Source organism: Podarcis cretensis (assembly GCF_951804945.1).
Source record: "Podarcis cretensis genome assembly, chromosome: 5".
NCBI lineage: Eukaryota > Metazoa > Chordata > Lepidosauria > Squamata > Lacertidae > Podarcis > Podarcis cretensis.
The window spans coordinates 102,189,327-102,217,012 of NC_137174.1; the positions used below are offsets into that span (position 1 = coordinate 102,189,327).

General features: G+C 50.6%; 1 protein-coding gene across 5 annotated transcripts in view; it reads left to right on the plus strand.

Moving 5' to 3' along the window:
* The window catches only part of OPA1 (OPA1 mitochondrial dynamin like GTPase), a 61,749-nt gene that overhangs the window by 26,843 nt on the left and 7,220 nt on the right, over positions 1 to 27,686 (plus strand). For all 5 annotated transcript variants that reach the window (XM_079977702.1, XM_079977701.1, XM_079977704.1 and 2 more), the window contains 17 exons: positions 8 to 82; positions 248 to 319; positions 1,648 to 1,747; positions 3,052 to 3,182; positions 4,358 to 4,430; positions 4,546 to 4,618; positions 6,401 to 6,516; positions 7,844 to 7,908; positions 8,403 to 8,479; positions 11,859 to 12,024; positions 13,079 to 13,231; positions 14,273 to 14,381; positions 14,623 to 14,702; positions 15,481 to 15,621; positions 16,916 to 17,032; positions 19,026 to 19,119; positions 20,371 to 20,481. In XM_079977702.1, the coding sequence (XP_079833828.1) occupies positions 8 to 82; positions 248 to 319; positions 1,648 to 1,747; positions 3,052 to 3,182; positions 4,358 to 4,430; positions 4,546 to 4,618; positions 6,401 to 6,516; positions 7,844 to 7,908; positions 8,403 to 8,479; positions 11,859 to 12,024; positions 13,079 to 13,231; positions 14,273 to 14,381; positions 14,623 to 14,702; positions 15,481 to 15,621; positions 16,916 to 17,032; positions 19,026 to 19,119; positions 20,371 to 20,481 (1,753 nt within the window). The remainder of the gene's footprint in view (positions 1 to 7; positions 83 to 247; positions 320 to 1,647; positions 1,748 to 3,051; positions 3,183 to 4,357; positions 4,431 to 4,545; positions 4,619 to 6,400; positions 6,517 to 7,843; positions 7,909 to 8,402; positions 8,480 to 11,858; positions 12,025 to 13,078; positions 13,232 to 14,272; positions 14,382 to 14,622; positions 14,703 to 15,480; positions 15,622 to 16,915; positions 17,033 to 19,025; positions 19,120 to 20,370; positions 20,482 to 27,686) is intronic.

Here is a 27,686-nt window from a genome sequence, read left to right on the forward strand (position 1 = left end):
TAAACAGCTGGCAGCCTTGAGGAATGAGATTGAGATCAGGATGAGGAAGAGCGTGAGTGACGGCTGCACCGTCAGCACGGAGGTGAGGCCTGGCTGCTGACTTCTTCCCCCTGGTCCCAGAGCTCCCTTGGCTCCCCACCCAGAAATTGCTTGTGGGGCGCCCTGAGCATTGTTTTCTACGCAGTATTTTTCTTTACAAAGGAGGCTCCCTGACGTGGAAATCGCTCTTCCTTGTTTCCTTCTGCAGACCATCTCCCTCAGCGTTAAGGGTCCTGGCCTGCAAAGGATGGTACTGGTGGATTTGCCAGGCGTCATTAGCGTGAGTAGACGATGCTCCTCCTCCTCTGATCCTCCCCGCTCCTTTGAGATGGGCTGCGGTGGACTTTTCCCAGGCTCCTGGGTCCACCTGGGACTCCAGGCAGAGGCTTCTCAGTGGTGGCGCCTTCACTTTGGAATCGCCCACCTGACAACGTGCTTAACTGAATTTTGGTGCAGAGTGAACATGTCTTTACAGGAAGGTTGGTGGGAGGTGGAATTTTTTGCAATTTTTTTTTGCGTTTAGTTTTGATATGATTTGTTTTATCATCTGTACACTCCTTTCCCAGCCTTATTACTAATTGTGATTTAATAATAGTAGTAGTAGTAGTAATAATAATAATAATAATAAGTTTATTATTATTATTTTTATTATTATTACTATTATTATTATTATTATTTTATTTATAACCCGCCCATCTGGCTGAGCTTCCCCAGCCACTCTGGGCGGCTTCCAACAAAATAGTAAAATACTGTAATGCATCAAACATTAAAAACTTCCCTAAACAGGGCTGCCTTCAGATGTCTTTTAAAAGTCATATAGTTGTTTCTTTCCTTGACATCTGAGGGGAGGGCGTTCCACAGGATGGGCGCCACCACCGAGAAGGCCCTCTGCCTGGTTCCCTGTAACTTCGCTTCTCGCGGTGAAGGAACCGCAGAAGGCCCTCGGAGCTGGACCTCAGTATCCGGGCTGAACGATGGAGGTGGAGATGCTCCTTCAGGTATACAGGACCAAGGCTGTTTAGGGCTTTAAAAGTCAGCACCAACATTTTGAATTGTGCTCGGAAATGTACTGGGAGCCAGTGAATATTCTTGAAGACTGGTGTTATATGGTCCCGGCGGCCATTCCCAGTCACCAGTCTAGCTGCTGCATTCTGGATTAGTTGCAGTTTCTGGGTCACCTTATAGTTGCAGAAGTCCAAGCAGAAGATAACAAGAGCATGCACCACTCTGGCGAGGCAGTCCACAGGCACATAGGGTCTCAGCCTGCATGCCAGATGGAGCTGGGAGACAGCTGTCCTGGACACTGAAAAACTATAAACTATAGATGTCTTCTTCCACTATCATCAGCTGCCTGGTTGGCCCCAATTTCTCCTAATAACCATGGAGGTGGGGAAATGCTTGGCTCATATTTATAGATAATAGTATAATTTATAGATTATAGTGCTTGAAATCAGCTGCCAAGATATGCTGTGGAATCTCCTTCCAAGGATAGCTTTTTAAAAAAAGCTGGGCATGCACCTGTCAGGGATATCTGATCCATCTGCTTCCTCCCAGTTCTTTGACATCACCTGTTGCTCTTTTCCTGCCCTTCCTGACCTCTTTCCCCAGACGGTGACGTCAGGGATGGCCCCAGACACAAAGGAGACGATCTTCAGCATCAGCAAAGCCTACATGCAGAATCCCAACGCCATCATCCTTTGCATTCAAGGTAAAGGAGGAGGTTGGAGAGCAACTGGAATGTCCTTGTGTCTTGGTTAATGAATCCCTGCAATGTCACACCTCGTTCCCTCTGGTTCTTGGGAGACTTCTTTGTGAGCACAGACCACGCCTTCTTTGGGGTTGGGCTTGTGGAGGGCAGGGCAGAGGGATGGAATTAGCTGGCTGCCTCTTCTTTTTTCTGGCTTTGGGACTCTGTTAATCAGTTGTGCTTTCTGGGGCCCAAGTTGAGCCACCGGGCATGTTCTGGATTTAGCTCTTACCTTCAAATGAGTTTAGATTCAGGTGGTAGCCATGTTGGTCTGACGCAGTCGAAATAAATTTAAAAAATTAAAATTGTCCAGTAGCATCTTAGAGACCAACAAAGTTTGTAAACCTGTTGACAACTGTTAAAGACTGTTTACAGGTTTACCATACCCATTGAGCCAATCACCCATCTCCTACTACCGTTCTGAGAAAAACCCCACCCCACCCTCCCACTATATACAGTCGTGAAAGGTAAAGGTAAAGGGACCCCTGACCATGAGGTCCAGTTGCGGACGACTCTGGGGTTGCGGCGCTCATCTCACTTTATTGGCCGAAGGAGCCGGCGTACAGCTTCCGGGTCATGTGGCCAGCAGGACTAAGCCGCTTCTGGCGAACCAGAGCAGCGCACGGAAACGCCGTTTACCTTCCCGCCGGAGCAGTACCTATTTATCTACTTGCACTTTGACTGCCTTCGAACTGCTAGGTTGGCAGGAGCAGGGACCGAGCAACGGGAGCTCACCCTGTCGTGGGGATTCGAACCGCCGACCTTCTGATCGGCAAGTCCCAGACTCAGTGTTTTAACCCACAGCACCACCCGCATCCCTCATATACAGTCATACCTTGGGTTAAAGTTGCTTCAGGTTGAGCGTTTTTGGGTTGCGATCCGCGGCGACCCGGAAGTAATGGAATGCATTACTTCCAGGTTTCGCCGCTCGCGCATGCGCAGACGCTCAAAATGACGTCATGCACAGAAGCAGCGAAAACGCGGCACATGGAGACGCGGTTTGCGTTCACTTCTGGATGTAAACAGGGCTCCAGAACGGATCCCGTTTGCGTCCAGAGGGTCTGGTGACTTCTGTTTCCGTGTATCTGAAGAAGTGTGCATGCACACGAAAACTTATTCCCAGAACAAACTTAGTTGGTCTCTAAGGTGCTACTGGACCATTTTTTTATTTATTTCGACTTCAAATGAGTTGTTCCGCTCCTGCCTCATTGCTGGAAACACTTTGCATGTTCTGCGAGGTTATGGCCAATCTGCTTCGTTTCCAGATGGGTCTGTGGACGCCGAGCGCAGCATCGTCACTGACTTGGTCAGCCAAATGGACCCTCAGGGCAAGAGGACAATCTTTGTTCTGACAAAAGTGGACCTCGCCGAGAAAAACGTGGCCAGTCCAAGCAGGGTGAGGAAGAGGAGGGTGTGGAGGAATGATTTTGTCCAGCAGATGCTGACAGGGCCTCCAGGGAGGGCAAGAGGAGAGACTTCTGCTGGAAGATCCCAAAGGGACTTCTTATTTTGACAACTTGATTCCCAGAGCTGTTGGGAGTCATTAGATGGCTTCTGTTCTCAGAGGTGTCAGGTTTGCTCTTCAGACGCTGTGTGACTCTGATTTTTGCTTCCGGATTGATTTGATTGATCGAAAATATTTATAGAAAGCGACTCCAGGGGTCATCTAGTCAAAACTTATGCAAAGCAGGAATCACAACTAAACAACCCGTGAGAGATGGCCATCCAGCCTCTGTTGAAAAGAGTCCACAACCTTCTGAGGGAGTCCATTCCACTGTTGAGCAGCTCTTAATGTCAGAAAGTTCTTCTTAATGATTAGTTGGCGTCTCTTTCTAGTCATGTTATAATTCTTAATACTTAGAATCCCTACATGGTTTACATAAAATTATATGAAATTACAATTTAAAGTTACTTCTATATCAGACATAAAATACATCACCGCAGTGATGCACGAGCCAGAAAGGGCCCCTGTAGACAGGTGAGTCTCTGGGAGGTGCTTAAAATCCACTGCACTTGCTTCTGAATGGGCTGAGCATGGGGGGGGGCAGTCCCAGAGGGTTGAGGCCACAACTGAGAAGGCCGAGGGTTTTGTCCAGGCTTTTCTCTGACTGCGGCACCAGGAAAGCTTGCTTTCTGAAGTCAGCAAACTTTTATGGGCTCCCCCAGGAGTGTGTATGTGGAACGGTTTCTTCCTTTTTCTTTGATAAAAACAGTTATAGCTTACGAGAAAAGTTGCTACCTGGGAGATAGTCCAATATTTAAATGTTCTCAGGTTTTTGTGTGTGTAAGAGTGTTATAATTGCTCCTTTTACAAAAGAGCATGCTCCTTATTTTTAAACCACTCTGCAGATAGTTAAAGCACGCATCAGCGCTGGGCTGTTGCAGAGGGTTTTTAAAGCCCCAGAACTTGATTCAGGACTGGCTTTCATGGCTTTTGTCAGGCTAGGACGCCCCCCCCCCCAAAAAAAAAGCTGGCCGCTTTTTTCTATTTTGTATCTTCTTTCACTGCTTGGGTAAAGGAAAGCTGAGAACTCCTACGAGATCAGCTTTGCTGCTTTCCCATTTTCACAGATCCAGCAGATAATTGAAGGCAAGCTCTTCCCAATGAAGGCTCTTGGGTATTTTGCAGTCGTCACAGGAAAAGGTAATCCTAGCTTTGCATTGGGCCAGCGGGTGGAGGCACAGTGCTTATGCTGGACCGTGCTGAGTGTTTTCCTCTCTCTCCCTCTCCCCCTGCCCCCCAACCCGGCTGCCTCTAGGAAATAGCTGCGAAAGTATTGAATCTATTAAAGAGTACGAAGAGGAATTTTTCCAAAACTCCAAACTACTCAAGTATGCCAATATTTGTTCTTCTTTTTGAAGTGCCTCTTGCTGGTTTTAGTGCCAGTGGGCAGTGCAAGCTTTAGGGGGTGGGTTATGTGAAACAAAGGCTGAAATGGTTTGTCAAGAAGCAGAGTGTGATCGCCTGAGGGGTTGCTTTGAACGGGCCATCCTGAAAGACTTTCCGACTCCACGTGACTTCCCTGATGAGCTTGTGGAAGCTTTCGTCACCAAAATGGGGGCCTTTCAGCCCTCAGAAATGTCACGTGCGGGGTTAATCCTGTGCAAGAGCCCAATGGAAATGCCTCGGGAATAATCCAGAAACCCTCAGCCTCTGATCTGGAGGTATGCAGTGGTTGTGTGCAACATTCCCGGAGGGATTTGGACCTGAAGATAATTCATAGGAAAACCTAACACGGTTATATCCAAGCAATGGCTTTGTGTTAATGGAAAACACTTTGTTTCCCGGAAAGCTGCCCTCTGAGGTTTAGGGACTCTTGGTAGCAGTGTGGGATAAAGTGCAGAGAACTTCAGTAGGTAGGAAAGATCAGCAGAAATTGGGGCACGTGGCCTTTGCATGAGCACAAATGATTTCCATTAATGCAAAGCTACCACTGGATACAACCGCAGGTGAATGGACTTTGCCTTTAAGGTCCAGCCCTGTGCCAGGTCCTTCTGTGTCTGCTCCCTAGTCCTTAGTCCTTGTGCTTTAGGGCTGGAGCTTCATTCAGGCTGAGAAATTCCGTCCTGCCACAGGACAGGAGCACAGAATGTGCTTCTACGCTCTGCCCGTCTTTCCGTTAGTTCTGGGCAGGCTTCTCCAATTCACGCCCTGTGGTCAGCAGCCCTCCTTTCTCTGGACCGTAGGATGAGCCCCAGTTTGGAGCTAATGGAGGGACATGGGGTGGGCATCATCCCCAGCTTTGCACAGTGAAACTGGGGGACTATATGCCCCTTCTCCATCTTGGGGGAACAGCAGGGGCCCGGGAGCCACCAATGTGTGGATCCCTGTTTCTGATGTCTCACAAGGTCCTCCTTCCTAAATGAAATTATACAGTCTCTTGGCTCCAGAGGAAAACCATAGAATTGCAGACTTGGGCACCCAGCATCACCTAGTCCATGGGGAGGCAACCTGGGGAGGCAGCCTAAGGCCCGGGGGCCGGATCTGGCCCAATCGCCTTCTCAATCCGACCTGTGGACGGTCCCGGAATCAGCGTGTTTTTACATGAGTAGAATGTGTCCTTTTATTTAAAATGCACCTCTGGGTTATTTGTGGGGCATAGGAATTCGTTCAGTGTCCCCCCCGCAAAAAAAAAATATATATATATAGTCCGGCCCCCCACAAGGTCTGAGGGACAGTGGACCCGCCCCCTGGTGAAAAAGTTTGCTGACCCCTGACCTATTTGAACCCCCTTCAATGCAGGAATCACAACTACTACTACTACTACTAAGAGTAGTAGTAATAGTAATAATAATAATAATAATAATAATAATAATAATAATAATAATGTTTATTATTTATACCCCGTCCATCTGGTTGGGTTTCCCCAGCCACTCTGGGCGGCTCCCAACAGAATAATAATAAGCGATAAAAATTCAAACATTTGTGAAATGGGACTGTCTACTCTGGTGTATTTTGAGGTGTGGACTACAATGTGATTCCCCCCACCCCAGCACCACTACCAGTTTCCCCCCTTTCCCCCGCGTTTGCTTCTTTAATTTTTTTGCTGGGGAAGGTGTTCTCTGGCTCGCAAATCCGCCCCAGTGTTTGTGTCTCTGTCGTGTCCTTTCCAGAAACTGCATGCTGAAGGCCCACCAGGTGACCACGCGGAACCTCAGCCTTGCCGTGTCGGACTGTTTTTGGAAAATGGTGCGAGAGTCTGTGGAGCAGCAGGCGGACGCTTTCAAAGGTAACGGTTGCGCTGGCCTTGGACTGAGGAGTCCGTCTCTTGTCCTGGTGTCCGATTCCCCTGGATATGGGGAGTATGGCTGGGCCCCCCTCAGGATTCTTACGGGAAACAGCTTTCTGGACATCCCAAAAAGTTGGAATGTTAGTCTGTTGTCGTTTTAACTTTTTGAAAGTTTTGAATGGTGGTCATTTTTCCTTACTGACATTTTTATTGTTTTACCGATTTTGTAAACTGCTTTAAAGTTTGTGTATAAATTGTATGCAATCAATAGAAATCTGTGCTCTGCAAACATTTTAAGCTGTGCAGCCGTTTGTGAGTGACACACAGTTGACAGACAGGATCCACATGTCGGAATGCACTTGCCTCTCTGTACGAAGGCAAAGCGTGTGCTGGGGGGTTGGAATGGACGTGGTTCCCAACCTGGTTCTTTAATATGCCATGTGCATTGTTAGAGTTGGATGAAACGTCAGGCGTGGGCAGTGTTCTGCATCCAGGGAGGAAATGCATTGTCTAGAGCACGGGTAGGCAAACTAAGGCCCAAGGGCCGGATCAGGCCCAATTGCCTTCTGGATCCGGCCTGTGGACAGTCCGGGCCCCGTGGATCGCCAGCGCGCGTGTTCTTTCCCTCACACGGCAGCAGTGGCTGCGCATCCTCCCTCCCTCCTCCTGGCTTCTCACCGCCCTGCCTAGAGGAGGAAGGGGGCTGGGCTGAGCTGGATGAGACCATTTTAAGCAGCCCCTGTCCGGAGCCCTTTCGTGCGCCGCTCACCATCCCGCCGCTGCTGCCACCATCCCCTCCCACTCGCAAGACACAAGTAAGCAGCCCCCAGGGCTCGTGGTGCTCTTGCATCATTTCCCCCCCCCCCAAATATAGTCCAGCCCCCCACAAGGTCTGAGGCACAGTGAACCTGCCCGCTGCTGGAAAAGTTTGCTGACCCCTGTTCTAGAGCCCCACATAAGAAGAAAAGCTGGGTTGGATCTCACCTGCAGAAGAGGATGGGTGGAAACTGACATTCCAGCCCCCTTCTTTCCCTGGCAGCCCCCCCAGGCACCCTTGAGGGGGAGGCGTGAAAATGGCATGGGGGCACCTTCCGTATGCGTGGGCTCCAGGCATAGAAAGGCGCCTCCCCCCCCCCCCCCCAATTTCCACAATTGACGCAGCTCATTCAGTCGGGTCCCCATGGGAGCCTTTGTGGGGCAGGAGCTGTTGCCGAAAGGAGCAGGGGCAGGAGTCGGCTGCTCCCCCCTCACTTTTGAGGGTGAATCTCTGGCTCCAGATAAACTAGCCACGGATTTGACCTCCCTTCCCCTGAATTTCTCCCCATAGCAACCCGCTTTAATCTGGAGACTGAGTGGAAGAATAACTACCCCCGCTTGCGAGAACTTGACCGGGTAAGTCCGTTTCCTGGCTGAGAGCCAGAGGGGGCCTTGGTCTCCGTCCTCTTTTTGGGAGAGCTAGCTTTGATGGGAGAGGGCCGGCCTGTCTTTTACCTGGGCTGGGAGCCCCATCTTGCTGGCACTGCTGCTGCAGTTATGGAGTAGCTTCCTCAGGGAGACCTGTTGATCAGTACTCCTGCGTAGCTTTTTGTGATTTTGTCCTGGGACGCACATGGGCTGGTGGGGGCAGGACTGGACCTGGGAGGGGAATCAGGACATCTTGAGCAGCACAATGAACATCAGAACTGCTGCTTGAGCAGTCTCTGTGTTTGAAGGGGCCACTCAAGGGCCCCCAGTTAATTTCATTGAAGGAGCAGCCTGTCGTTTGCCCATCCTTGAGCTTGGTAGCCCCGGGGTCTCGATCCGCACAGTGTTTCCGTGTATGTTCATCCGTCTGACTTGTCTCAAGCGTCTCAATGGCTACAAATGCTTCTCGTCTTTCTGTCTAGAATGAACTGTTTGAAAAAGCAAAGAACGAGATCCTCGATGAAGTGATAAGCTTGAGCCAGGTGACACCAAAGCACTGGTACAGTAATTAGCGGGAGATTTTTATTTTGCTTCTTCGTTCTGTGCACTGGCTTTTTGGTTTATAGAGCAGGTTCTGCAAAGATTAAAATAGGCTGCCCTGCGTTCTCCGTGATCCTATGATGATGCCATACATCTTAGAAAAGCCCATCTGGGATCCATCCACTCCTTTCTCCCTATAAAACATTTATTGGTTCTGCGTGTCTGACTCTGGCAACCCCTGGCCATGCTGGGGGAGGACTGGCAAGTTTGCTGCTCTCTTAAGAGAAATCTGTTGTTGACTGTTCTTCATCCATGAGTTATAGAAGCCAGCAGAGAGGGGAGAGTCTTTTCTAAATATAGGCAAAAGCAACTCTTTGCAGAAGGCCGTAAATACTCTGCTCTTTACTGAAATGAAAACCAAAAGGAAAGAGGGAGAGTCTGCGCCCTGAAAAGTTGGACTTTATGAAAGGCCTCTATTCAGCATGGGAAGCTGTGTCTGTGTGCATCTTTTGCGAAGTTTGGCTCCCTTCGGCGGCCTTTAGGGCAAAGACCAATGGCTGCAGGGCTATGTGTGCATGTGCAGCCCCTCCGGCAATTTCGCAAGGAGGTGCTGCTGGAGCATTGGCCCAGTCCTCCTTTGCAGCCTTCAGGGCTTGGGACCGCCAGGAAGTTGACCCTCTTGGATCCTGTTTTAGCAACACAGTATTTTCTCGCTGGAGACTCTTTTCTCCCAGGCGGTCAGTTCCTTGTGGAGCGTTTTGCACAGTGCCTTTTAGATCCTCCTGCCAGATCAGGCCAGGAGGCTTTGATGGAGGAACTGAAACGTGTCGCGTTCCGGGAACAGCATTCGCTGAACGGATTAATTTGCTTTGGGCCAGAACTTGACGTAAACCATCATTTGGCCAAACACAATAGTAATCCATGCTTTTAGAGAGGGGTTTTTTTGGTTTTGCTTTTTCTTTAAATTCTTCAGTTCCTTTTAAGTTCTCATAAATAACTCTTACAAGGTTTGAAAACCTGGCTGCCTGCTCTACTTTTAAAGAGCAGAGCAAGTCTGAACCCATCTGGGCTCACTTGGCAATTTTGAGCTTAGCACAAAAGGGAGACTCTCTCCGTAGCAATCAAGCAAAGGTTGGGGTTTAGCTGGCCTTACTAAGACGCAACTGAAGGAGCAGAAAGGGTTTCCAGTGATCCTGCTGGATGATCCTCACAATCACAGCAGAGGAGTGCAGGGATCTGCTCCTGCTGCTGCTGCTGTTTGCCTTGGGAAGCAGGCTGCAGTCAAGCTGGTTTTCAGCAGGCTACGCGCTCATCCATTTGCTCCATGCAGTATAGTACGGTGGCATCTCATGTGAGGGTGCTGGGGGTTATGAGAAAGCTAGAGCAATAATCCGCCAACGAATTTGGGATGTGGAACTGCAATGTCACGTGCGTGAGATGAATAAACACCCAGCGATAAAAGATAATGGGAGAGGGTTTACCTCAGCAATATATTTGTAAAAATTACAAATACCTAAATACAGACCGTCATTCACCCTCGCTAGATTCAACGTGCTGCCATCTGCCCCTGCGGCTTGATGGAGGTAGAAACTGTCTCTCATGTCTTGTTATGCCGTCGTTTCTACAGGGATATATACATTCGGTACTTATCATCCCTGCTATACAAAAATCTCCAAATGGGTCCGAACTTCAGTCTCTAAAATCCCTGGTAGAGAACAAGGATCCAGAGATCAAGCTAAGGGTGGCCAAATTCTGTGCGACTGCCATAAAACTTAGGGAACAAGCTGTGCTACTATAATGACTAAGGCCTTAAATGACAATTTTAGGTTATATTTTAGTGATTAAGATTTAACATATATTTTTAACTGCTGCTATATCTGTATTGCTTCTGTTATACCCAATTGAAATTCAAATGTATCCTTATCATGTGTTATGACTTCCCTGATAATGTATGTGAACTGGAACTGGTCTGTGACCGAAATTATTCAATTCAATTCATGTGAGGGTTCAGTTCCAAGGGTTGTGTGCAGTGCTTTTTTCTGGTTGGTACGCAGTACCAACACCTCTTTTTCTAGATGTACCAGCACATTTTTGTCTACTGGTTGTGCGTATAGACAAAAATGCCCATACTCAGACCCCCTGGAACCGAATTCCCGCTTGCAGAGCAATTAAAAAAACGCTCAGCCACACATATACAGTCATGCCTCACGTTACATTTGCTTCATGTTACGTTCTTTCAGGTTGCATCCCACAGAGACCTGGAAGTACCGGAAAGGGTTACTTCCAGGTTTCGCCGCTCATGCATGCGCAGAAGCGCAAAATGACGTCATGTGCATGCACAGATTGCAACCCACGTGTGCGCAGACGCGCCACTGTGGGTTCATAGAATCATAGAATCATAGAGTTGGAAGAGACCACAAGGGCCATCGAGTCCAACCCCCTGCCAAGCAGGAAACACCATCAGAGCACTCCTGACATATGGTTGTCAAGCCTCTGCTTCAAGACCTCCAAAGAAGGAGACTCCACCACACTCCTTGGCAGCAAATTCCACTGTCAAACAGCTCTTACTGTCAGGAAGTTCTTCCTAATGTTTAGGTGGAATCTTCTTTCTTGTAGTTTGGAACCATTGCTCTGTGTCCGCTTCTCTGGAGCAGCAGAAAACAACCTTTCTCCCTCCTCTATGTGACATCCTTTTATATATTTGAACATGGCTATCATATCACCCCTTAACCTCCTCTTCTCCAGACTAAACATGCCCAGCTCCCTTAGCCGTTCCTCATAAGGCATCATTTCCAGGCCTTTGACCATTTTGGTTGCCCTCCTCTGGACGCGTTCCAGTTTGTCAGTGTCCTTCTTGAACTGTGGTGCCCAGAACTGGACACAGTACTCCAGGTGAGGTCTGACCAGAGCAGAATACAGTGGCACTATTACTTCCCTTGATCTAGATGCTATACTCTTATTGATGCAGCCCAGAATTGCATTGGCTTTTTTAGCTGCTGCGTCACACTGTTGGCTCATGTCAAGTTTGTGGTCAACCAAGACTCCTAGATCCTTTTCACATGTACTGCTCTCAAGCCAGGTGTCCCCCATCTTGTATTTGTGCCTCTCCTTTTGAGCTCTTTTCATGTTGCGAATGGGCCTCTGGAACAGATCCTGTTCGCAACCAGAGGAACCACTGTTCTAGGACCAAATGAAGACAGAGAAGCAAAAGCACGGTCCTCAGCACTGAGCGAGTCCAGAACTGCTTAAAACTGAAATGTCGCAGCCCATCCCGCTACTTGCTGCTCTCCTTTGTGGGGGCTTGGGGGAGGAGGGAGTCTCTTTCTGCCACTGGGTCTCTCTCTGTGCCACGTGGGGGGATGCAAAGCGACCTCTGGTTGTCCCTCCCCCCCCTTTAGGGAAGAGATCCTTCAGAAGACCTTGTGGGACAGGGTCTCGACGCACGTGATAGAAAACATCTACCTCCCGGCAGCACAAACCACAAACTCGGGCACCTTCAACACCACGGTGGACATCAAGCTGAAGCAGTGGACAGACAAACAGCTGCCCAACAAGGCCGTGGAGGTGAGACCGTTTGGGGTTGACGTGCATAAGAGGGGTGCCTCGGCTGCATCTCCTTCTCTCTCCCCCCCCTCCCCCGATTCTCATAGATCAGGCTTCCTCAACCTCAGCCCTCCAGCTGTTTTGAGACTACAACTCCCATCATCCCTGACCACTGGTCCTGCTAGCTAGGGATCATGGGAGTTGTAGCCCAAAAACATCTGGAGGACCGAGGTTGAGGAAGCCTGTCATAGGTTCATTTTAGGGTTACGGAAAGGATTGCCCACAGTGGCAAGTGTGTGAAGGCTAGCCATGTCCTTGGAGCAGATTCCGAGGTGCACGCCTCTTGGCAGAGCTCCGCAGCTGGTTAGCTCAAGTCCGTTGGGAAATCCATTCTCCCTTTTTGAGAGAAAGCGTGTGGGCACCCAGGCCGCTTTCCTGGAGCCCTGCAGTCTCAATGCGCCCCGTATGGCTGAAGGTTTCTTCTTGACACCCTCCATGCCCTGCTTGCGGGATTCCCACTGTGGGCATTGGGTTGGCCATTGCGGGGGCAGGGTGCTCGTCTTCTGGTGTCCTTGCCACCCACACCTCAGTTCTGTGCCATCACCAGTTGTGGTCCTTCAAAGTGCCTCTTCCACCCACTCTACTCCTCAGCCAGCCTCACAGGCTGCCCCCTCCCTTCTTTCCACCTGCCTCTGGCATCTCTTCCCACCTCACCTCTCTTCCTGCATAACAGCCCTTTCTGCACAGCCCTGGAAACAGCCCCTTCTCATATTCTGCCTGATGTCTCCTCTGCGCCCCACCCACCCTCTCCAGTTCAACCTTTCACTTCCCTCACGGAAGTGGCTCTGTCGGTTATCATTCCGTGTTGGGCATCTTCAGTGTCAGGGCACAGGCGGTCCCCGGTCCCCCCCCATTATTGCACAGGGCATGTGAGTTGATGTGTTTGATGTGAGTCGGTTTCCGCATCTCGTGTTAGATCTGCCTCCCTCTGCTGGCCTCAGCGCGTCTGAGCCCAGTCTGGTGCCTCCAGCGTTGAGCCGCTTCTCAAGGCCGGACTCTGCTTCCCAATCTGCAGGTTGCCTGGGAGACCCTCCAGGAGGAGTTTGCTCGCTTCATGACGGAAGAGAAGGGCAAAGAGCACGACGACATCTTTGACAAACTGAAGCAAGCCGTGAAGGATGAGAGCATCAAGCGCCACAAGTGGAACGAGAGAGCAGAAGACAGCCTGGTGGGGCCTTAATCCTTTCCCTTAATATATTTCCATGGCGTGGAAGAAACGAATCCCTCTCTCTTTCGACAAGGCTTTGTGTGCGCTTTTCTGGTTTTAAAATATTGTCTCTTTATGCACGGACGAAGGAGTTGCCAGAGCCTTTCTTTGGTTGGTGGGGCTTCCAGTGGTGGCGTTGGCATCACTGCTCAGAAATTTGTTCATTGACTAGATTAATTGAATCCATATCGTTACCAGGATAGACATGTGAAGGCCTGGGGGGAAAACAGAAATATTGGATGAAAACCCAGAAAAAGTGGAAAGAGGAGGAAATGTTTTTTCCTTTATTGTTGTTGTCATTTCCTGGCCTTCACATCTCTACCGTGGTACCTCTAATTTCAGACTTAATCCATTTTGGGGTGCCATTCGCACCCCGAAAAGTCCACAGCTAGAGCGCCTCTTCTGCCCATGTGCATGGCGCGATCAAGCACGTCTGTGTTCGTAAGCTGAAAGTCCGTAACGAGAGCGGAACGCAACACAAGGTATCACTGTATACTCAAAATGCTACAGTGACGCTCAGCCAAACGTTCGAATGTCTTTTGGGCGGTATTCAGTGTGACTAAGGCAACAAATGTGTAATGGGGGCTGGGGGCACGCAGGCCACCCCTCAACTCCTGATCTTCATGCGGAAGCTGTGAGTATAGAGGTGTTCTCCCTCTTACATGCATTTTGCCCTTATGGGGTCAAATGAAACACCTGAAGAAGGCTGAATCCATTTCGCAGTCCGTCATAACTCCAAGCATGTCCTTCCCAGAAAGAGAGGCATCTGAAATCAGATCCCAGGGAGTCCCTTTTCCCTGCTCTGCTGCCACCTGCAGTGAGCTCACTTGAGCTGGCCTGGAGCATGTCGGCTCTTCCAGCAGCTTTGCTTTGAGAATTCTTGAGGAACAAGCTTCTGAATTATCTGGCGCTTTTGCTGCACATGTGGAAGCTGGGTTTCTTTAAGGGGGAGAAAAAGCAGAGACCGTTTGGGGAACTAACGGTTGCCCTGTGCTTTGGCAGAGAGTGATCCAGCACAACGCCCTGGAGGACCGCTCCATCTCGGACAAGCAGCAGTGGGATGCAGCGATTCAGTTCATGGAGGAGACCCTGCACAGTCGCCTGAAAGACAGTGAGTGCCCCCCTCTCCTTGGCTGCCTTTCTCGGGAGCTGAGCTTTTGCCACTGGACGCTACCATTAAATCCTCCTGGTCGCCTCTTGGTCTGGTCGCTGTTGTCTCTTCCATCCTGACCTGTCCTCCTCCCCCTGTAGCTGCTCCTCCCTTTGCAGGCAGTCCAGAATGAGAGGGAGGGAGAGAAAGGCACAGTGTGGTGTTGTGTACTCAGTGTTGTGCTCTTTGTGTTCTTGTCCAGCTGAATCAGTCATTGAAGACATGGTGGGCCCAGACTGGAAGAAAAGGTGGCTCTACTGGGTGGGGCGTACCAAAGAACAGGTAAAAAGCTGCCCAGGTGTCGCCCTGGGATTCTCTGGCTCAGCCCAGCTGCAAAATATATATCTCTATATATGCTGAAATGAAGAAGCCTGATCAAAACATGGGAGGAGAGAGCCCTGGGTCTGCAGAGGTATGCCCAGATCAAAGTGCTTTTACAGAGAACCTGAGTGACCCCAAGGCCACACCTCTCAGGAGCAGTCTGCCTCCTTGTCTCTCGTTGCAGTTGCACAAGGGCAGCCCCCAAGATAGAAATACGTATTCCCTGCATGTGGAGTCCTGCTGCCATTGAAGCATCATAGTAACCAAAATGGGGGAGGGTGTTTAGACAAAGAGGCCCTGAGATCATACCCCCTCTTGATTATACAGTCTCAGCCTATTTAATTATTTTATTATGTACTTGCAGTATTTCTATACCCTCTCTAGGGAAGGGCTCCTGGTGGCAGCTCTGCTGTTGTGAAACGCCCCCCCCCCCCCCCCCCCGGAGACTGACTAAAGTTAAGGCTTCCATGTTTCCAGAAGCCTTTGGAGGCCCTCATCTTGGACCAGCTTATTGGGTTGGGGGGGTGAGTCAGGAGAGAAGCCGGAAACATTCTGTCCCTGCTTTTGTGCTTATAACTTTGCTCAGATTTTGTGCCTTGGGCTAGGTGTTATCTTTTGGGAGACTTAAACATGCAAGGTGTACCAGAATCTTGCTTTCATTTCCCCCCACTCCTCTTAGGGCAAGAGTGAGACTTTAAAAATAAAATTAAAAAAGCAATGGCATTTCTTTTGTTTTAAGACCATCCGCAATGAAACGAAAAACGAACTTGAGAAGATGATAAAATGCAACGAAGAGCATCCAGCTTACCTTGCAAATGACGAGGTCACAACTGTCCGGAAGAACCTGGAGGCCCGCGGGGTGGCCGTGGACCCCTGCCTGGTAAGTAGCTCTGCCAGCTCCTTTCAGTTCCAATAACAGGGAAAGGCTGGGCTCTGAATATGGAAACCATCATCGGCTGTGAACAGTCCCAGCAAGGCTCGTTGTGAATGTTTGCTGTTCTGCCAAAATGGCTGGTTGCTTTTCGGGAAGTTAAGCTGCCAGACATTTTTTTTTGGGGGGGTCAGAGTATGGGGGGGGTGTTTGGTGGTCGTAATAAGGGGAAAGGCTTAGCAGAAGTGCCATGTCTTCCTTCCCTTTCCCCCTCCCTCCCTCCCTCCCTCTCTCTAAGGCGTCAAAAGCTGGCCGTGCGTTTCCTTGGGCTACTCTTAGGGAGTGCAGTTCATAGCATGTTGGTTTTGGCCATGGGGGATTCAAATTCTCTACCCAAGATTTCCCACTTACTTCCACATTTCGGTAAGTAGCTTGAGCAAGGAACAGAGAAGTCAGGCCTATTGGTCCATCCAGTTCAGTGTTATCTCTGCTGACTGTCAGTGACCCTCCAGTATTTTGGACAGGAGTCTGTCCTAGCCCTGTCTGGAGAGGCTGCCAGGGACTGGACCTGAGGCCTTCTGCATGCCAAGCAACTGCTGGATCCCTGAGCTGTAACCCTTTCCTAAATTCCCAGACTTGTGGTGAGGATGCATTTAGCTGAAGACTGTGTTTGAGTGGAGGAAGCTGAATCCTGCTAGATCAGGGGGTGGCAAGGTTTACCTCACCTGGGCCAATTCACTCCTGCAGAGATCACTCTGTGGCCGGATGCGTCTGCGCAGGTGTGATTTTCGGCATCTGTGTAGATGCAATTTCTGGCACTGTGGAAGTGAGTCCGTGCTCCGCATTGTGCCGGTTTAGCACAGCACGCAGGGACTCGCCGAGCGGGTGGCACAGTTCGGGGGCCATTTAAACAGCCCCCGTGGGCTGTTCGTGGCCCACGGGCCACAGGTTGCCGACCCCTGTGCTAGATACTGCTTCAGCCGTGATTCAGAAGAGCACATTTCTTTCGCGTTCTCCGTTTGTGGGAGCACTTTCCCCATCAGGAATAGGCGGTTGCTGGACAGGTTTCAGTAAAAGCAACAACCCAAAACAGACCCTGGTGCTTTTCCTCCTCCCCTTCTTGGGAGATGGTGTCCATGTGAGCCAGCAAGGCCCCTTCTGCTGACAGCCCAGCCTCTCAGCTGCTTCCAAGGCTGAGCTTTCTTCTGAGCGCCGCGCAACATCTGCCAGCCGGCACGTGCTCCGGGGCCGTCCGGATTTGGGCCAACAATAACCAGATGTTCCTCTCTCCCTTTGGTCCCAGATTAAAGACACCTGGCACCAGGTTTACAGGCGGCATTTCTTGAAGAAGGCCCTGGGCCACTGCAACCTCTGCCGGAGAGGCTTTTATTACTACCAGAGGCATTTTGTGGACTCTGAGGTAAGTGGAAGAACTTGCGGGTTACGAGCACTTAGGGAATGGCAGCCGCCCTCCCCTGATGTCTGGCCAGGAAAGGCGAGGGTTCTCACTCAGCCCCCCCCCCCCCCCGGTCTCTCTCTCTCTCTGAATGATATTTTTGGGACACGCCACTAGGTGGTAGTCTCGGGATGAGCATCTGGTCCCTGTGCCTCTCGCTCTTCTGTGGGGCTGCCCCTCTTGAGTTCCTGGGACTCACAACAAAGAGGGCTGGCTCTCTAGCTGGGATTGAGTGCCCGCTTTGCCCCCCACATGTGTCCCGTGTGAGTCCTCTGCAGCAGTAGAAGGGCCGAGAAGCCCCCAAGGCCAAGCCTTGCTGTGTGGGCCACGCAGTTCTTCCAAGAAGAAGATGGAAGACTTCAAGGGTTGGACTCTAAAAGTATTTTGCATGCCAGAGAAGAAGTGGCTTTTGTCAGGGCCGGTGAACTGGAGTTCTTGCAGACACTGGGCATTTTCCTTTCTGCTGCTTCTTTGCCCTTCTTCACGGCATCTCTGGTTCTGATTCAGTTTGTGCCCTCCCACGGTTTCCACAACTCCCTTGTGAACTTGTAGAGTTGGAAGGTGCCCCCAAAGGTTGTCTCGTCCGACCCCCAATCCTCTGCAATGTAGGAATCGCAGGGAAAGGATCCCTGACAGATGGCCGCCCTTGATGGTCTAGCAGGGTGATGCTTCACAGCCTTAGTTTCCCCCTCAGTCATATGGACATAGAAAACGCTGCGCCACCAGCCAGCTGATGCAGGACATTCTGCGTTTGATGCCAGTTTGTGGTGTTAGATGGGATCCTGCATTCCGCTGGCTGTGAGCAAGGCACTCGCTGAGGCTGCTTCCAGACACCACAGCTCTTTCCTCTTTTCCTACTGAAAATCAAAGGGGCCTTGCTAAATGTTACCAGGCTTGAGGTCTCCACCAGCAGAAGCTTAGCTGCTTGGGTAGGTGAGGAGCCCCCTTGCAGGGCAGCCCCCAGGCCATGAGACACCCTCTGCCCAGGGAGATGCAGGGAGATGATGCCCCTCTGTGCCTTTTGGGTGCCCCTTTTAATGCTTCAAGGGACGCGGGTGGCGCTGTGGTTTAAACCACTTGAGCCTCTTGGGCTTGCCAATCGGAAGGTCGGCGGTTCGAATCCCCATGGGGTGAGCTCCCATTGCTCAGTCCCTGCTCCTGCCAACCTAGCAGTTGGAAAGCACGCCAAAAAAAGTGCAAGAAGATAAATAGGTACCACTCCGGCGGGAAGGTAAATGGCGTTTCCGTGCTCTGCTCTAATTTGCCAGAAGCGGCTTAGTCCTGCTGGCCACATGACCCAGAAAAACTGTCCGCGGACAAATGCCAGCTCCCTCGGCCTGTAAAGCGAGATGAGCGCTGCAACCCCAGAGTCGTCTGCGACTGGACTTAGCTGTCAGGGGTCCTTGACCTTTTTTAAATGCTTCACAGCTAAGCTGCTCTTCCTCGAATAACCAGTGCTTGTTTCCCTGTTACCTAGCTTTCAGTTTCCTTTATCTTCTATTGGATTTGCTTGTTCATATTTTATTTAAAAAAGCATTTATATGCCACTTTTCTTTTTAAAAAACTGTCTATACAGTTTCAAATTCTGAAAATGCATTTGAAAAGCCATTCCAGTGTATCACCGTAAAAGAGTGATACGTCTTACATTGACAGCATCACTGATCAGTTGCTGTGTTTTGTTTCTGGGATGACTGCCTAAGAATTGTTTTCGGATGCTTTAGGTGGTCTTGCAATAAGCACGGAAAGGTTTGAGCATGTAATAAGCACAGAAAGGTACCCAGCCAAGTACCTTGGCTGCTTCTGGGCCAAATTGCGGGTGCTGGTTTTTACCTATCAAACCATTTTTTGGCTTGGATTGAGAAGAAATGATGAATGAAGCCACAGAAGACGCCATGTGGCCTAGTGGGTGCTTTGCTGCTTCCCTGATGCTCCCTTGTTCCTCACTGTGTGGTTCCAGCTCGAGTGCAACGATGTGGTCCTGTTCTGGCGGATTCAGCGGATGCTGGGCATCACGGCCAACACCTTGAGGCAGCAGCTGACCAACACGGAAGGTGAGAGGCCTGCGGAGGCTGCCCTGCTGGGCCACTCGCCCCAGCCTGCTTGGGCCGGCCACATGCTGCAAGCTCTTCCTTCGTTTGGTGGAAGCCCGGCTGGATGCTGGCGGTGCTGTTGGCCTCCTGGACCCCGGCTGGGCAGGCAATTTTGGCCCTCTCCAAAGCCTCCTTTTCCTCCCCATCAAAGTTTCTTGTTTTGGGAAGTTTTTAAAGTTTGATGGTGTAGTTGTTGTTGTTCTTTTCCTGTGCCTTTTTGTTGGAAGCCGCCCAGAGTGGCTGGTGAACCTAGTCAGATGGGTGGGATTTAAGAAATGCCATCATCATTATTATTATTATTATCATCGTCATCATCATCATCATAATTAAAAACAATACCAAGCATAAGGTTTATCAATGCGGTCAAACTGGATGGGATCACGATGGAGACTGAAAGTAAGCAGTGGGGAAAATTATATCAGCTCCACCATACAGTGGAATCTTGGTTTACGAACTTAATCCGTTCCGGAAGTCCGTTCTTAAACCAAAGTGTTCTTAAACCAAAGCGTGCTTTCCCATAGCAGCGGGGGACTCAATTTACAAATGGAACACACTCAACAGAAAGCAGAACATGTTCTGCTTCCAAGGCAAAGTTCAAAACTGGAAAACCTACTTCCGGGTTTGCAGCGTTCTTAATCCAAGTTGTTCATAAACTAAGCTGTTCTTAAACCAAGGTACCAGTGTATATTACTTAAATGAATCACAATTTCTTGGAAGCTGTATTGAAAAACAAAAGCATAGTCAGTAAGGAGCTGACAAGGCATGTGACTCAAAAACTATATTTTTCCTAAATTCATTGGAAGAGATTGTTTCAGTTGTTCATTACTGACGTGTAAAATGAAGTCTCCAGTGCTCCTTTTTGAGTATCCACTGTCTGTGGCTCAGCTGGTTTGGTCGAGATCAAATCCAGGAAGATGGTAGGGATGGCCCATGGCAAGCCTTGAGGGAGCCGGGAGATCCTGAACCCTCGATCTCTCGGATTACTCCTGGACTCAGCAGCTTGGGTATCCTTCTGGAGAGGTTGGCACTGGGATGGGGGGGGGGGGGGTGATGCTGTTTTTGCACCGTTCAGGCATGGCCTGTCCCTTCCAGCAGGTATTTCACATGGATGTAAGATTTGTACAAGCACTCCCTCTGCTATTATCCTCGCCCCAACCCCAGATGTAGAAATAGAAATGAATATATTTAAAATTCCCGTTTCCCCCCTGACAGTGAGGCGCCTGGAGAAGAACGTGAAAGAGGTGCTGGAGGATTTTGCTGAGGACTGTGAGAAGAAGATGAAGCTGCTCACGGGGAAGAGAGTCCAGCTGGCCGAGGACCTCAGTGAGTATCTCTCTGGCTCAGGAGCTGCCGTGGCTGCAGCAGCGCGTGGAAAAGGCCCTCTCCTGCTGCAGAAGCTGGGTCCTTTGTTCTGGAAATTCTGCTTAGGGTTAGAGATTTGGTTGGTTCTTATTAGGTGCATGCTTAAAAATCCAGAAAGTGATTAGCTGTAATTTAAAGCCAGAACCATCACCCCCTGCTAAAGGAACCACCTGATCAAAGCAAGGTTGCCCTGGGGTGCCTGCTCAGGGGAACACTGCCCCACCCCTATATTTATTCATTTCTCTCTTCCTTTCTAAGTAAGCTGTCCTGTTACAGGCTCAGTGCCTTCTAGCTTCCTGGCCCATGACACCTCTGATCGGCCCCAACGGCTGTGGCAGTTTCGGCTAGCAAGCTTTAGAGTTGGTTGCCCAGCCAGAAAAAAAAAAAAAAACCACGTAAAGGCATTTCATGCAAAGAAAAGATGCCCTCTGGATCGGTCAGGGTTTCGCCTCCCTGGCTGTAGGAGCGAGTGCTGTGCCTCTTTCCATGACGGCAGGAGCAGATCACATCTGGAAGGCATTTTTTGACGTTTCCTTTGTACCGAGGGGGTGGAGGTGGGAGGCCGTAATACTTTTCCGCCGACCATGGCACCTCTGGCAGTAAAGGCGCAGGTGATAACGTTGCCTGTGTGACACGCGGCAGCAACTGGGGAGGTTCTCCCTCACCTGCCTCCTCCAGCGCTTGGGTTTTAATCTCTGGTTGGAAGTAATTGGAAACATTTGCTGGCCAGCAAGTGCCTCTCTTGTTTGGGCTTGCCACCAGATGATATTTGACTGACTGACTGACTGACTGATTGATTGATTGATTGATACCCCGCCCATCTGAATGGGTTTCCCCAGCCACTCTGGGTGGCTCCCAACAGAATATTATTATTAATAATAATAAAATGATAAAACATCAGACATTAAAAACTTCCCTAAACAGGGCTGCCTTCAGATGTCTTGTAAATGTCAGATAATTGTTTATTTCTTTGACATCTGGTGGGAGGGCGTTCCATAGGGTAGGTGCCACCACCGAGAAGGCCCTCTGCCTGGTTCCCTGTAACTTCACTTCTCGTAATGAGGGAACTGCCAGAAGGCCCTCGGCGCTGGACCTCAGTGTCCGGGCTGAACAATGGGGGTGGAGACTCTTCTTCAGGTCTACTGGGCTGAGGCTGTTTGGGGCTTTCCAGGTCAGCACCAACACTTTGAATTGTGCTCGGAAGCGTACTGGGAGCCAATGTAGGTCTTTCAGAACCGGTGTTATGTGTTCTTGGCAGCCACTCCCAGTCACCAGTCTGGCTGCCGCATTCTGGATTAGTTGTAGTTTCCGGGTCACCTTCAAAGGAAGCCCCATGTAGAGCGCATGGCAGTAGTCCAAGCGGGAGCATGCACCACTCTGGCCAGACAGCCCGCAGGCAGAGAGGGTCTCATCCTGCGTACCAGATGGAGCTAGTAAAAAGCCGCCCTGGACGCAGAACTGACCTGCGCCTCCATGGACAGCTGTGAGTCCAAAATAACTCCCAGGCTGCGCACCTGGTCCTTTCAGGGCACAGTTACCCCATTCAGGACCAGGGAGTCCTCCAAACCAGCCCGCCCCCTGTCCCCCGCAAACTGTACTTCTATCTTGTCAGGATTCAACCTCAACCCATTAGTCGCCATCCATCCTTCAACTGCCTCCAGGCACTCACACAGAAGTCTTGCTCTGTTGTGGGGAGATGTCAGCACTGAATGGCACTGCGTTGTCCGAGGGGCTTTGCCATTGTTTGCATGGGGCTGAGATGCTGTTGGACAGCATCTTCTGCTGTCGAGAGGCTGCCATGAGGCAGACAGGTACTCAGTGCCCAGTTTCATGTGAGCCTTTTGTTCTGCTCTTTTCTTCGGCCTGTGGAGCCTTCCGTGTTGAGCCCCCTCTTCTTAGGGCACTAATCCCCCCCCCTTACGAGCCCCCTCTTCGTAGGGCGCTAATCCCCCCCCCCCTTACGATTATGGCTGTTAAATCCTTGCTAGTGAAGAAATTCCTCAGAAAAGCAAAGGAGCGCAGACTAGTAAAAATAATTTCCATACCACAGAACTAATCCAGGTGTTTTATGGGAGGATGAAAACTTCAAATACGATTTTTAGTAACTTAATAAATATACCGTGGCCTTCTGGAATGTCAGTAGTTTCTGTGCTAATATTGTTGGGTCAGGATCAAGTACGAAGCTTTATGGCCACAGAACATCTGGGAAAGGTGGGGGCAAAGACGCTTGCATGCCATAATATTCCCCCAAACATCCTGGCTTGTCTGTACTCCTTACAGCCAATGAGTTACATAAACATCTGTCCAGGAATTAGCTTTTAATGGGTTGGGTCCTGCTCCGCACTCCTCTAGCCATGCCTTTGTCCCGCATAACACATTTGCAGGATGGAGACAGGGGCTGGCTGCCTCCGAGAGAAATTGGTTCCCTAGGACCAAACTAACCATGTGCTAAACACCTGGCGGCATTTGATTTTTAAAGAGTTAAGCCTCGCCCCCTACTCCATAGTGCTGGCTAAATTTGCCCTCCAAAGCTGCCGTTTGCCCTGGGAGGCTGAAGGAAGCATCCCTCCAGGGCCAGGCCAGGTGGGAATTTATTTCTTCCCTGTGTGTCTGTGCTGCCACATAAGTAAGATTTCCTGAGGAGGGTTAACCTGCCTGTTGCAGTCCCAGTCTTGATATTTCTTTCTTTCTCTCTCTCTCTCTCTCAGTGTGTATTCTTTTAAAAACCTTTTTTTTAAATTTCAGTCATGCATGCAATATGCCTAGTTGTGGGTTTTTGAGCAGCCTGCTCCTGCCTCTCTGTATTTGCTCACCCTCCAGAATTAGTCGCCTCTTGGAAATTATTCTGGGAAAGGATCAGATTTCCCAAGGCCTGGAAGTAGTGAGGCTGTTCTCTGGGGTTTCTAAGTCACTCTCATATTTCTCTCCCAGTGGCAGTGGGGAGGGAAGCAGCCTGATTTCTCCAAGGCCTTCCCGAGAGATGAGTCCGAGAGCCTGTTCACTCAGGACTTGAGCAGGATGTGGCTCAGAGCCCTGGTGGCAACCGGTTGAAAAGCCTCAATGTGCAGAATCTTGCGCAGCTTCAGTGGGGATTTCGCGATGCCAGGCAAACGTTTCAGCTCCTTTTTGTGTTTGCTTGAGCCCAGAACGTTGGGTCAGGTGCGACTCTGCAGTCAACTGGAGGCATTTTCACTCTTGTCGAGGCAGAGACCCTTCGTGAAATGCCTCAGAAGGAGCAGTGCCTTTTCCCCGCTTCAGGGGGCAGCAGGTGGCTGCCTTTCGGAGGATCCCCATGAAAGAGGGAGGCGTGTTTGCTGGCATGCTGACCTCCTGCCTCTGTTTACCCTCCTTTGTCACTCTCCCAGGCAGCCGCTGCCCCCAGAGACAGCTTGAGCATTTCCAAGTTCCTTTCTCTGGGGCCTGCCTGGGCTTGCCACCGCTGTCTCTGGAGGAAGCCCTTCCTCGCAGCTGCATCGCATGCCCAGGCTTTCCTCCCGGAGGGGGAGGACACAGCATGCGCCTTGCCTTCACAGCCGTTGCCAAGCTGCCAAATCTTCTGGCCTTTGGGGGAGACTATTGAGAAAGTTTGGGCTGCTTTCCCTTTGGACCAGTTTTTTCCTCAGCCCTTTCAAATGGTTGAGGTATGCTTCCCCCCCCCCCCCCCATTTTTTAGCTGTTGTAATTTGAGCAGCAGTTTTAAGCTTAAACAGTATTTCTTGATCATTTTCTGGAATAACATCTTTCAAATAATCAAGTGGGAATATTTTAGGTTCGAAGCAGATAGGATATCCGAACACAGTGTTGCCAAATTAGCTAAGTACTGCAGAACGCCTCTTTTTCAGAAGCCAAGCCCATGGCCCCCTACTTCTAAAGAAAATTGTGTCTCTGTGTTAGTTTTTGTTATGTGAAGGATGCCACAGACCGGGGGGGGGGGGCCCCCACAGACCACCAATTGGGAACCTTTATCCTAAAGGTATCAGAGCTATTGGCCTCTCGCTGAGCTATTTCAAGAGGGCATTGATAGCAGAGTCTCTCATTAGTCTAGCTCCTTTGGTTTCCTCTCATTCCGCTCTACTTTGCTTTCTCCCAATAGCCACAAATTTTGTATTGATTCTGATATTAGTTTGGAAGTGGTGATGGTTTGGGAGAGTGTTTATCTGCCGATGCTGTGAAGAGGAAGTGGTCTTCCTAAATATGCAGGATCTGTTTTTGGTCAAGGGACTGTTCTAGCTTCAGATTTTCTGAATCCTGGCTATGTAGAATGGCCTGTGCTTGATGGGAAGGGAGGGCAGGAGAGGGAAATCTTGTCAGGAAAGCTGAGACGTGCCAGCGAGAGGGTATCCAGCCCCCCCCCCCCCCCCGGCATTGTCAGTCCGTGAAATGCTGGCACCTGGGCAGGTGTCGCAGGCGAGTTGAGACTTTGTTCTGCACAAAGGCCCCTTCCCACGGAGAGATGCCTGGCCACACACAGGCAGGCAGGCAGGCAGGCAGGCGGGGGCTGCTAGCAGGAGCTCTTCCCTTGTGCTCGGACTCAGCCCTTGAGATGCTTCTGGGAGGCTGCTCTTAGCTGGTCACTCAGGAAGCCTCCTGCCATGCAGACATCACCCCAGAGGAAGCTGCCTCATACTGACTCAGACTCAGAATGATAATAATAATTTATTATTATTTATACCTCACCCATCTGGCTGGGTTTCCCCGGCCACTCTGGGCAGCTCCCAACACAATAAAACATCAAACATTAAAAACTTCCCTAAACAGGGCTGCCTTCAGATGTCTTCTAAAAGTCAGATAGTTGCTTATTTCCTTGACATCTGCTGGGAGGGCGTTCCATAGGGTGGGCGCCACCACCGAGAAGGCCCTCTGCCTGGTTCCCTGTAATCTCACTTCTCACAGGGAGGGAACCGCCAGAAGGCCCTCAGTTTCTGGGCAGAATGATGAGGGTAGACATGCTCCTTCAGGTATACTGGGCCTTTAAGGCCGTTTAGGACTTTAAAGGTCAGCACCAACACTTTGAATTGTGCTTGGAAACGTACTGGGAGCCAATGTAGGTCTTTCAGGACTGGTGTTATGTGGTCTCGGCGCCCGCTCCCAGTCACCAGTCTAGCTGCCGCATTCTGGATTAGTTGTGGTTTCTGGGTCACCTTCAAAGGTAGCCCCACGTAGAGCGCGTTGCAGTAGTCCAAGTGGGAGATAACTAGAGCATGCACCACTCTGGCAAGACAGTCTGCAGGCAGGCAGAGTCTCATCCTGCGTATCAGATGGAGCTGGTAGACAGCTGCCCTGGACACAGAATTGACCTGTGCCTCCATGGACAGCTGTGAGTCCAAAATGACTCCCAGGCTGCACACCTGGTCCTTTCAGGGCACAGTTACAGTACTGGGAGCCAATGAAGGTCTTTCAGGACCGGTGTTATGTGGTCTCAGCTGCCGCTCTCAGTTCCCAGCCACATTCTAACAGTATGACTAGCTCAGGATGGCAGCGGTGGCTCCCGAATGTGTCAAGAAGGGGTCTCTCCTAGGAAACCAGCAGGGGGGGGGCTGGCGGCTTTGGAGTATTGAGTGGCAGAGAGCCAAGCTCACTGATGAAGCTGACCCCCTTCACAGGATTATTGGGAAGAGAAAGGGGCCGGAAGGGAATCCCAGGTGCTCTGGACTATGTCTTGGGAGTCCTGCCTTTGTTCCTGCCCTGAAACGTGGCGGCAGCAAAGAGAGGTTCAGAGGTGCAGGTGTTTCTAAGGTTCCTTTCCCAACCTGCCAATTTATTTATGGTACAAAGTAGAGTTCCTTTTGCGCTTCCTTCATTGCAAGGGGTTGGCACAGCCCTTGGGCTCCCTCCCAACTGCAATTCTGTGATTCTCCTTTGTGACTCCCTTGCTTCCGTCTTTCCTCAAGGTCCCTAGGGAGGCTTCCAGGATGCCAAGGGGATATTGGGGGTGGTGTTGACATAAGTGCACGCAGGTTCCTAGGTTAAATCAGCCTTCTTCCACCGGGTGCTCTCCGAATTGCACCAGCCTGCGCAACTTTGGGATGGGAGTTGTAGTCTGAAGCACCCAGCTGGCGCCAAGTGGGGGAAGAGAGAGCTGCATTGAAACCGTGAGTGGGGGCTGATTTTTCAGCTGCAGGTTTGGAGAGCCCACCTGGGCCCGCCCTTGTGCTGCCTTGGCTGGTGGCTGCCCTGCTCTGTTCCCTGCTTCTGCAATTCAGGGGTTCCCGGGAAGGCAGCAACTGTCCTCCTTGCACGCTGCTGACAATGCGCCCTTTGAGCGTGCTCCTCGCCGGCCGCGCACGCTTCCTCGGACTTCCCTTGCCTCTCCTGCGAGCTTTCCCTTTTAATCCTGCGCAACAGCCTCCGCTGCCGTGATTCATGGGGCGACTCTCCCTGAACTGCTATAAATCCCGCTCCAGCGCCTTCCGCTCGGCAGCCCTTTGTCTGGCGCTTTCGTGGCGCTAATGAGCTAATTGTTTAACAATCTCCCGGGATTCATTTGCCTGCCTCTGCCTCTTTGGGAAGCCGGGGCTGCCGGGGACCTTTTGACAAGCCAATCTTTCTCCCCGCTTGACAGCGGGGCGAGGGGAACAGCGCCGGCCTTTGTAGGCGGGCGAAGAAAGGAGGCCCTTTCCACCCGCCGGCCGTGCTGCTTCCGTCTTGACCCCCTTTCTCTGCGGGGAACACAAATGCGGCAGACAAGCGGAACCTCCCCTGTGTTTTCTTGACCCGCTGGCTGTCCATTCACTTCCCATCTGGTTTTGCAGCCTTAAAGAAACAGAGGGGGGGGCCCTCTTATTATAAATCTGTCTCCGCAAGTGATCGATGGAGATCTGTCTCTTTAAGGGAAGCCTGGGTGGCTTTCTCTTTAAAGTTCTGCTTTTTCCTGCCGGCCGCGCGGTATGTGAGCAAGAGGAAACTGGTTCAAAAATGTGAGGCATTAATGTAAAGTGGTTTTTGAAAAAAGGAAGGGGGTGGGAAATGAAGTGGGGCACGACCCAAGCTCAGATCACCCAGTTCAGGCAGCCTTCAGTCTCTCTGTGCGGCTGCACAAAGGCATGCGAGGACCGTTCTGGGTGCCTCACCCCGAAAGGAATATTGTAGGGTTGGAAAGGTGCGGAAAAGGGCAACTGAAAGGATCCAGGGTGTGGAGAGACTCTCTTGCAAAGAAAGGTTGCAGC